This window comes from Montipora foliosa, chromosome 12 (genome assembly GCF_036669935.1).
Source record: "Montipora foliosa isolate CH-2021 chromosome 12, ASM3666993v2, whole genome shotgun sequence".
NCBI lineage: Eukaryota > Metazoa > Cnidaria > Anthozoa > Scleractinia > Acroporidae > Montipora > Montipora foliosa.
The window spans coordinates 5915704-5926075 of NC_090880.1; the positions used below are offsets into that span (position 1 = coordinate 5915704).

The 10372-nt window shown below is 41.0% G+C and overlaps 1 protein-coding gene across 1 annotated transcript in view; it reads right to left on the reverse strand.

The window, feature by feature from the left end:
- Positions 1-9772, reverse strand: part of LOC137979185 (ficolin-2-like) — a 32904-nt gene extending 23132 nt beyond the window's left edge. Inside the window, exons 1-2 of the mRNA XM_068826385.1 lie at positions 9555-9772; positions 9139-9434 (exon numbers count right to left, since the gene is read on the reverse strand). Of these exons, the coding sequence (XP_068682486.1) occupies positions 9139-9434; positions 9555-9648 (390 nt within the window). The 5' untranslated portion in view covers positions 9649-9772. The remainder of the gene's footprint in view (positions 1-9138; positions 9435-9554) is intronic.
- Positions 9773-10372: the final 600 nt, after the last annotated feature.

Below are 10372 nucleotides of genomic sequence, written 5' to 3' on the forward strand. Positions count from 1 at the left end.
ATGTGAGAAAATGTATGGTCGAAACTTATTCGACGTCCAGAAAAACAATTTTGGAGAGACATTTTAAGAGTCGAAAAAAGCGTTTTATTCGACTCAGTTTTATCAGAAATCGATTTGGGCAATGGAGATATATGGCAAGTTTAAGTTTTTGTTTGAATAACCGTGAAAAATGAAATAAAATTTGCTGATTAACTTCCTTGCTTGCCTAAGGTTTATTATGAAATGGTTTCAAAATATCTCAATAAAGCCTTTTCAGTCGTATTTACGTGTATAGGCTGACTTTTGGCCTATTTCTAAACTAAGATTTAAAATAATATTGGAATTATGCCTAGTGGTGATCATTGTGCTGTGTGGGGTTGTAACAACGATCGAAGGTACCCAGAGAAGCAAAAGATTATTCCTCATGTTGGAATATTAAGATTTTCCTCGCCCAGGAAAAACAATGATGTTTTGTTGTGACCAATTCAAGGTTTCCATGAGTACAAGGGTCTTTTCAAATAATTTTGTATGACATTACAGAACCTCTGAATATCCTGCAAGAACTACATAAGAAAGTGCGATTATGCGAGAACTAAAACCTCCAAGACCTGCTCCACAGATCAGATCTACAGAGAACCAGTACATGAAGATGACGTTTTTGTATTGGTCGAAGTCATAATCGAGCTTGACAAGTTTGCTTATATCCAGTGAATTTAATACTCGTAGATGGTATTTTGACAGAAGAAAAGATTTGTTTACATGTAACAGCTGTTGCATATCAGATATGAATTCCCAGTGTTATCTAAATCTATCGAAACAGAGATTGCTGTATTCTATGGAAGATGAGCATTAAAACATCTACCTCGAGGCAGAAGGTGATTGAAATGGTTTGCTTGAGGAGAATCATCGTACTACATTAAAGTGACTGGACTCTTTCAGAGTTTGTAGAAAATATAAAATAGGAAATCCTTCTAGCGCTACTTGGATCCTTTGTAGCAAGCAGTGTTTTGCTGAATGGCGACGGTGAGTAAACAAACTAAACTACGCTACCTCTTATTAACGATTTTCTCTGGAATAAGTGCATGGGAAACCAAAAGACTCAAGGTGTAGCAAATTCATTTTCTTGTATGACCAGCTGTCCTGTTAACAATCAAGGCCCACGTTAGAGTTCAAATGCATAGAGGTCATAATGTGGAAACAGCAAGTCAAATGGTGGATGCTATGTAATCCTCGGGGGGTGTACCTGGTCTTAATGTCTCCATCTGCGACAGCGTAGTCTCGCCAACATCTGCAGCTCAAGTAAACCTCGATGGAGTCAACACTGTGGCAAACGTAGAATATGGCAGCACATACATCAGCCTACGAAAGCCACACAAAAGAGGGTTAGCCGGAAAGAGGATTCCGCTATCAAAGATAACCATTTCCGCCAATTTTCAGATACCAAGGTTATCCACTGGCTCTGCAGGCAAGGAGGTGTGTGACCAGTTCTCTACTGTCAAAGTCCAGAACAGCAACCACTTCAATTGCTTCCCAACGCGCTAGGGAGGACGGATATCCCATCTACTAGTCTAGTTTCTGAAAATAGTGTGCTTTGCCCATGCCCCGAGGAAGGCTTCACAAAATCGTACTGTGTCAAAGGTTTTTGGCATTGCAGAGGCACTTGGATTGCGGCAGGCACGTCAGTGCGCTAGAAAGTACAACCACGCCCGACAAAGCTGTCCGTGTACATGCAGCGAGACTTGAAGGCCATTTCACAAGTGTGTCAGAGTTTGAAGAGGACACCCCAAATACGGATGCTCCAGCTCGACAGTCGCAATTGCTGATGGACTGGGCTCTCCAATTCGCTCAGACAAGCAGAACAAGAATCTCGGACAAGCAAAAAAGTGTACTTGACAAACAAATTCCTGATCAGAGAAACGACAGGCCAGAAGGCGAATCCAGCGCAGCCATGAGTTCAATGATTACAGCTAGAGATAGGACCAGCAAGCGTAGACTCTCTACGCGTAGACTCTCCACACCTCCCCCCAATTTCGATGATGAAAAAATGGCGGGCTTCAATTTGCGCGCGGACCTCAACCAAAAATCTCAACAAACATTGTCTCCTCCAAATTTTCAATTTAGTAATCGTGGCCGCACTTAAAAACATTTCCTATAGATGATGCCGTGTTTATTGTAAAATATGTAGAATTTTCATGATCCGAAACAGGACGACGGCGCGCCTTTGAAGTTTGGCAAGGCTTGACAAAATTTGGTCTGTCTCTAAAAGGATGAACGGGAGATGTGGAACGGGAAACGGGGAATCTCTAATATGATGAATCTCTAAAATAGGGGAATTTCTAAAAGGGGAAATCTAAAATATGGAATCACTAAAAGGGGGAATCTCTAAAATAGCGAATCTCTTAAAGGGGGAATCTCTAAAATCGGGAATTTCTAAAATGGGGAAGAGGGGGAATCTCTAACATCTTTTCAACTCCGAAGAATGTGTGACAGTCATCAATCACCGGGCAGGAAATAAATGGTTTTCAGGTAGCTCTGCGTTAAAACACTAGAAAATCTATTAGCAGCTGGCAACTTCTTACTGCTTTCGCAAGCCTTACATACAGGATATTTATTTAAATAATGTATGTATCCATAAAACGACGCAGCAGTGAAGGTTGTGAACAAGCCTTATTAGGCCTTAGCGATCGGCTCCGCGGAACCTCTGCGGAGGACAAAGTGTTCAGTAGCAGTAGTAGTAGTAGTACATCTACATCTACATGTTCCAGCACTCGGCAAATTCCCTTTTTGACTTGTGGCTGTTTCTGCTTAGGTGGCCTCATACATCACAAGACTTTTTAGAGACATCACCGCCAAGCCGGCCACTTCTGCTGGAGAGAACAGGACAGCCACAACACCGGGGACTTTATCCCCTACTCTTCTCGAATAGTATCTCAATTACAATCATATGTAAAAATTAAAATAACTATAAAAAAACTGATTTACAAGATCGCCGAGCGGGAAATTAAGCTGCCCAATTGATCTAATCGTCCTGATACTTTCAGGAAGAGAATTCCATAGTAAGGCACCGCTTTAGATAAAGCTACGTTTCAAATAGTTAGAACGCGGCTTGGGTATTTTAAGTTGAACTTACGGAAAGAATCCCGCAAGTCATAGTCTGTGTGTCGCTCACTGAATAATTCCTGCCAAGTACACTGGAGCTAACCCGTTGAAGGACTTAAACATCATTATAGCTTTATGCTTTCTTCGTCTTAATGATAGCTGGTCCCACTTCAATGTTTCAAGAAGCAGGCTTGAATTTACCTCGCAGTTGGCTTACAGAATAATCCTTGCCACTCGGTTTCGCAATTTTTGTAGTTTCTCACATAGATAAGAACTCAATTCATCCCAAATGGTGGCACAGCAATCGAAATAAGGTTGGATTAAAGAGCTATATATATTTGTGCTGCAGTGGATTGACAAATGAGGGACCTAGTGCGCTTCAGAGCACCGATTTTCGAGGATATCTTTGTGATGTGATTGGACCATGAAATTCGATCATCAATAATGAAACTTAATGATTTGGCATGCTCAACCCTACTGATTGGTTGGTTGTCTAATTGAATATTACGTTCATTACAATTCTCTGCGAGGAACTTCTGACGAGAACTAACCACCATAAAGTCAGTGCAACATTGTTTTGGAAGTGATGGTGGTTGAAAGTTTTATAAAACGCGTGTCTCAATCGTGCGATGAATACCAGTTCCATCGTAGCAGATTTTAAGGGTCATGAAGACCAGAGAATGATCGCTGATAGCGAGATGATCTACACCAGAGTTAGATATTTTTTGGGCGAGCTAGTTATACAGAGATAAATCAACGTTGTAGAGGTGGGTGTAATTCTAGTCGGTTCGGAGATCAATCTACTCAGTCCATATATATCAAGTATGTTGGTTAAATGTGGATGAGTTATGATTATTTGATCCGTTAAGCATATTACAGTATAGATCACCCAGAAGGTAAAAGTCTTCCTTCTCAGGGTCCACTTTTTCGACCAGAGACTCAAATTGCCGAAAAACATCTTGGAGAGAGTTTGGAGGCTTATACCACGTACTAACAAAGAAAGTCTGGAGGGGGTCTGATAATTTCGATGATAACACATTCAAGTTGGCCATCACATAAATCGTCGCGGATCTTGTAATTTATGTTATTCCGTAAATACATGCAAACACCACCCCCACTTCGGCCATTAACAGAGCGATGTTTCCTAATAACCTCAATTCCTGGCAAATTTATTTCATTATCTTTGACTGAATAATAATAGTAATGATAATGATAATGATAATTTATCCATTTCTAGTGCGCATCATAACATGACTATGATCAGATGCGCATTCTTAAGTTATAAATACGAGAAATAATAGATAAATATCTAACTAAAAATATGGCAAGGACTGCTAATACATTAAAAATCTATATACAATATGGTAAAAACTAGTTGATAAATAATTAGCGAAAGTATTATTAAAATCTCTGTTAAGTATACGCATGTCTAAACAGAAAGGTCTTAATAAAAGCTTTAAAACTGTTTACACAAGTGATTGAGCAAAGCTCACTAGGCAGAGAGTTCCACAATGACGGCGCTGCGACGGCGAATGCCCGATCTCCTAACGTGGCCTTAGATTTCACTGATGGCATAGCTAGGAGTAAAGTATAAGAACCCCTAAGATTATAGCATGATGTCTTGACACTTATTAAGAACTGTAGATACTGAGGCGCGAGGACGTGTAACGCCTTAAACGTGAAGAGAAGTACCTTGAAGTTGATGAGTGCCCTCATAGGCAACCAATGCAAATCGCGCATTAATGCAATTGGTGTAATATAACAAAACCTAGGCGCATTACATACCAGCCTAGCAGAAGAATTCAGAACTCTCTGAATTTTCGCAAGCTGGTTGTTTGGCAGCCCATACAATAGGCTATTGCATTAATCGATGCGGGACGTTATGAAAGCATGGACTAACGTCCCCGTAGTTTCTTGAGATAACTACTTGAGTGTGCGTCGAATATTACACAGGTGGTAAAATGCAACAGAACAAAGTTTACTGATATGGCAAGACGTACTGAGCTGTGAATCGAACCATGATCCGAGGTTTCTAACTACCGGAACAAGACTCATATTAGCAGAGCCCACCGCTCACCACTCTGTTTTGTCGTCATTTTACATTAGATTGTCCGATATCATCCAGCTCCTGACATCACTGATGCAGTGAATCATAGACTTTAGAGCAGCGTCCGCTTCCGCAGATTGGTTTGGGCTGAAGGAAACGCACAGCTGCGTATCATCAGCATAGCAATGAACTCGTGGCAGGTGACGCTCCACAATGTAAAATAGCTTGCGTTTATGTATGATGAAGAGCAGCGGGTGTAAGCAAGATCCTAAAGGGACGCCTTGACACAGGGGGAACTTCTTGAAAAGACCACCATTGACATACACTTGCTGGAACCGGTCAGATAAATACTACCTGAACCAAGAAAGCGCATTGTCCGTTACTACACATTCAGACTCGACACTGAATCAACTTATCACGGTGTATCGTGTCAAATGCTGCACTTAAATCCAATAAAACAGCCAGGGTGACATGTTGCTGATTCATTGACATCAGGATGTCATTATTTACTTTAAGCAAAGCTCTCTCCGTGCTGTGTAGAGACTCGTACGCAGATTGCAACAGGGAATGGCGCTGGGTGACTGTCAGATTCTCAGTGAACTGATGCACACTCGCCCTTTCTGAGAGCTTGGATATTTATAAGCGAGATTGCTCACTGGACGGAAATTCTGATTGGCAATGTCCAAGTTATGCTTCTTAAGAAAAGACAAGACAAGCGCCTCTTACCAGGTCCCAGCAAACTGGCCAGTCTCAAAAGAAAGATTGAGTAACTTGGTTATGACTGGCAGCAAAATGTCCAACGACTGAACAACAATCGACGTTGGGACCGGGTCAAGCTGGCATGATTTTTTTTTAGGCGCCTTGTCAATGAGCATGCGCACTTGATCTTGCGTCAGGGACTTGAAGCTGGTAAACCGTCCATGGGAGCATGAGCTATGCTCATCCGCGTGAGGAGGCGATTGAGACTGCGCTGACAGGTCAGCTAGTGACCTATTTGTCCTCTCAATGTTCTGTACAAAGAAGTTGCCAAAATTATTGGCAAGCTGGTCAGGGTCGCCTGGAGGGAAAGAAACTTCCTTAGCATCACACAGCAAGGCCTTAGTAGATTGGAATAGCTTCCTCTGGTGAGAGCTGTATTCTTAAATGTTACTGGTGTAATATTTACAACAATCTTGATTCATGATTCTTAAATGTTACTGGTGTAATATTCACAACAGTCTTGATTCATGATGAGTGTTGCATGGTTTTTCTTCGCCTTAAAAACACTAAGGTCATGTGCAGATTTAGACTTTCGCCAGATCCTCTCGGCTTTTCGTCTAGCCCGTATGGCAGCCTTCATCTGCCTGTTAAACCAGCGAACACGTTTGCTGTTGACGAAAGTTTAAGTTTTCAGAGGTGCGTGTTTGTCAAGAATGGTCTAGAGAGTGGAGTTGCAGCAGCTGGCCATTTCATCCACATCTGTGAGTTCCTTGGTACAAAGATCAGAATCCCCGAGATCAGCACGCAATGCATCTATGTGAATAGCCTTCAGCTGTCTGTAATTGATATTCGTCACAACAGCTGCCGGTTTTACAGAGTCCAAGAGACAAAGTACTGCAGCATGGTCAGATATGAACCGGTCAATGACTGGCGCACTCTTGATGACATCATACAAAAACGCATTAGTGTGTTCACAGGCCAACATCAGTGGCGATTTCGCTTCAAATTGTAAGAAATTCAGTGGCGACAAAAAAAAATATTTCTTAGGTTACTGAGGGATGTAGCGTCCCTTTATGTTTTAATGGATTAGTTTCAGTCGGCCTTCGCGAGCTAACAGATCAGCCTTGCAAATTAGGAATTTAAAATTCTTTGCAATGAACACCGCTCGACTTTTTGCTGTGTTAAACTAGTCGATTTTTTTACACTTACGATCCGCAGGCATCTTATGAGGTAGGGCAACAATTGATTTAATTGGCTGTCTGCCACCGTTCACTCGCACACAGACACAGAAAGGGGAAATCTGAGCAGTGGATGACGAAAAGCATCAAAAACCAACCAAAGAAGTGCTAAATTCTCCCAAAGATGCTCGAGATGTCGGGATAACCATGCAAAATATATTTTCGCGACAGGCAATGTTTTGTTTTTTCCTCAGCCGACTTGATGTTAAGTCAACATGGCTGAATTTAAGTTTCCCTTGGCTTTCAATTTGCCAGTAAAAGGAAAAAGCTTGACGGATTCGCTGGTTTGCCGAAGTTTCGGTGGAAAGATCTCGTCGGCCAAGACGTGATAGAAGCCGGAGACCTTTGGAGCGGTGTTTGTGACTAAGTATCAAGCTAAAGAAAAGCCAGCTGTAAATGTTATTGTGAAAAAGCTTTTTAGTACAGCTCAGCACCTTTACGGCAACGTTCATCAAGGAGGAACACGATTTTAATAGCTGACATTTCTGTGCGAATAGTAGTTCAACAATTGCACTGTAAAAACGGATGCTTGTCATTACATTCAACAGATCAAATCTCTCTTAATTTTCCCCGTCTCGGAGATTGCCCCTTTTACAGATTGCCCGTTTTAGAGATTCCCCACTTTAGAGATTCCCCTTTAAAGATTCCCCATGTTAGCAATTCCCCCTTTTAGAGATTCCCTATATTTGTAATTGCCCCTTTGAGAGATTCCCTATTTTAGTACTTTTCCCTGTTAGCCATAAATTGGCTATTTAAACTTTACGGTTCCTGCTCATTTCTCGTGCTAACATGAATGCACCAATCACTTTATTTCAGGGTTCCCCAGAGCTCTCAGACTCTCACTCAGTCAAGAGAAGAGCTCTGGGGTCGATATTGCCAAATGACGACAATTGTTTTCGCGAAAGAAACAAAACTTTGCCCAGTGCTTACGGGCCCATAATTCCCAAACTCGGTCGCATTTTGAAATTCATTAAAACCTTAGTATAAACTGAAAATGAGGGTAGGTTAGGTTTTGAGCTGTGGCCACGGTTTGTTGATTTTGCTCGATTTTTTCTGTGCATTCGCTCTCAAGATCTAAAGCGCTGCTATCTCGGAGATTTGTGTCACAAGGCGTGTGCACCAAAAGCACAATTGTTTTTTCTCTGATAAAGAGACAGTATGCTGCAAAAGCAATACAGAAAACTGAGTGAGATAAGTTCAACAAAGGACTGCACGTCGTGTAAAAGGCGCCGACGCTCACCTTTCAAGCAAACAAACTGTTGCCGCATTTCGGGACAAGAACCTGCTTTGTGAAAACTTGGTCATTTCAACTGAATATAACAAATTTTCTTATCGTATTTGTAGGAGACGCTGAAGTGGTGGAAACTTTGCTAACTGTACCCAAATTTCACGATTAATCGTAGCGAAAGCCAATTTTATCTTTAACCTTCTTTTGGTGTTTCTTTTTTTCACTCACTCTCTCATGGTCATTCCAACTAATACTTTCATTACCTTATTTTATTTATAGAGGTGTCTTTCTCAACTCATCAGATGTTGGAGTGGGTAAAAAAAAAAAAAACTTTCCGAGCAACAAATTTGCGATTTGTTGTGCTACTTAATTAAAACTGAGTTACTTGCACACAAAATTTCATCTTCCAGTTCCTAAGTCTGCCAGGTGGTACAACGACTTTTTGTTAGAAAGTCTGTTTACCTCCCCGTAACAACATTGGCTCGCCTATCTTACAAAACCAGCCCTTTGCAAGTGCTCATCAAGAATGTTCCTGTTAAAAAGGTATACTTTAAGGCCTACTCGTGCGTTTACTTGTTAGACTTCCGTCGTTAGGCATGTGCGGAAACTAGAAAGTATACGTGCAACTTGTCGCTCGTAAAAAGAGACAGCAAACCAGAGGTACAGAAAACGGAGAAAACAAGTTGCACAGAGCACTGCACCCGCGTTTAAAACCCGCCCACGCAAACCTTTCAAATAAACTGCTGTCATATTTCGAGACAAAAATCTGCTTTTTGAAAACTTGGTCATTTCAACTGGTAAAAAAAAAAAAAATTCGTATGGTATTTGTAAGAATTTTCTGAACTCACAAAGATGCTGAAATGGTGGAAAACCTTGCTGGCAACAAATTGATCGGAGTTGTTGTACTTGTCAGAAGAAAGGTGTTCACACAACAGTTTATCGTTGTTGTCCTGAAAGGCTGCCAGGTTAAACGAAAAGCATGGAAGTGTAACCAAACACGACAGCGCGCACTCAATACTTTCTTCAACGAGAATTTTACGGAGAGCTCCGATATTTAGGTAAGCGAATTTGTCCCGAATGAAGTTTGCATAACGGACACTTGGAGTAGGTTCTCCGCCACTGACTTCCTTGAGCGCCAAAGTATCTGAAAAACAGATGTAAACTATCAGAAAGAGCCAAAATAGCAATTTCAATTCATGAAAATTGAACAGAATTAGTCACGAACGGCTGAGAGAGAAAGAGAAGAGGAAAATTATCATAATACCTGTAGTAGCACCTTTAACAAGTGCATATGAAAGGAGAATTGGCAGAGATAGGCAAACGGCTTTCGGAAATATTTTGAAGCCAACGGTATCCATTTTCTTGGCTTTCAACACTTTCTGAAACAGCTTTTCTTGATGAGCATGAGCTCATATCATAGTCATCAGTCTGAATCGATCGAGAAATGAGACCACAACTGGCTTAAAAGACGTGCTAGCGATATTTGAGGATGCAAGTGCTGTCAACTGGGGGGCATCCGTTTTTGAAGTAATTACTGGGTTGTCATATGGCAATCCAGTCGATTTTTCTTTTTCTTATTTGTTTCCTGTGTCGGAAATCGGAACATTTGTGCAATAGGGTCTTCCCTGTCACTCCCCTGCCAAGTATTGTCTTTGTGCAGTGAAAGATATACATCCCAGATGTATATTTTTCACCACCTGGAAAGCGACGAGTAATGGTCTTCGACAACAATTGCATCTTTCGCCGTTGGATATCAAAGTAACATTTGTTTCTAAAATTTTACTAACTGTCGTGTTATTTACATCACTGAAACCAAATGGCAAATTCTGTATGAGTTTAACAGAAGCTGAAGGAATCTGACGCCTTAGATGCATCAGTGTTTACTGAAGTCGCATTTCAGTTGTCCGACTGTTTACATTTATTTTGGACTCAACTCTGCACAGTCATCAGGTAAAAAAAAAATTGTAATAATAAGTGGTAATGTGACAGTTAAGAAATATTTGAAAGAAAGCTTGCTGTCTATTTTGTGCTTCATTATTCACGGAAAAGATTCTTCAGAAAATGGTTTGCTCCTGAACTGTA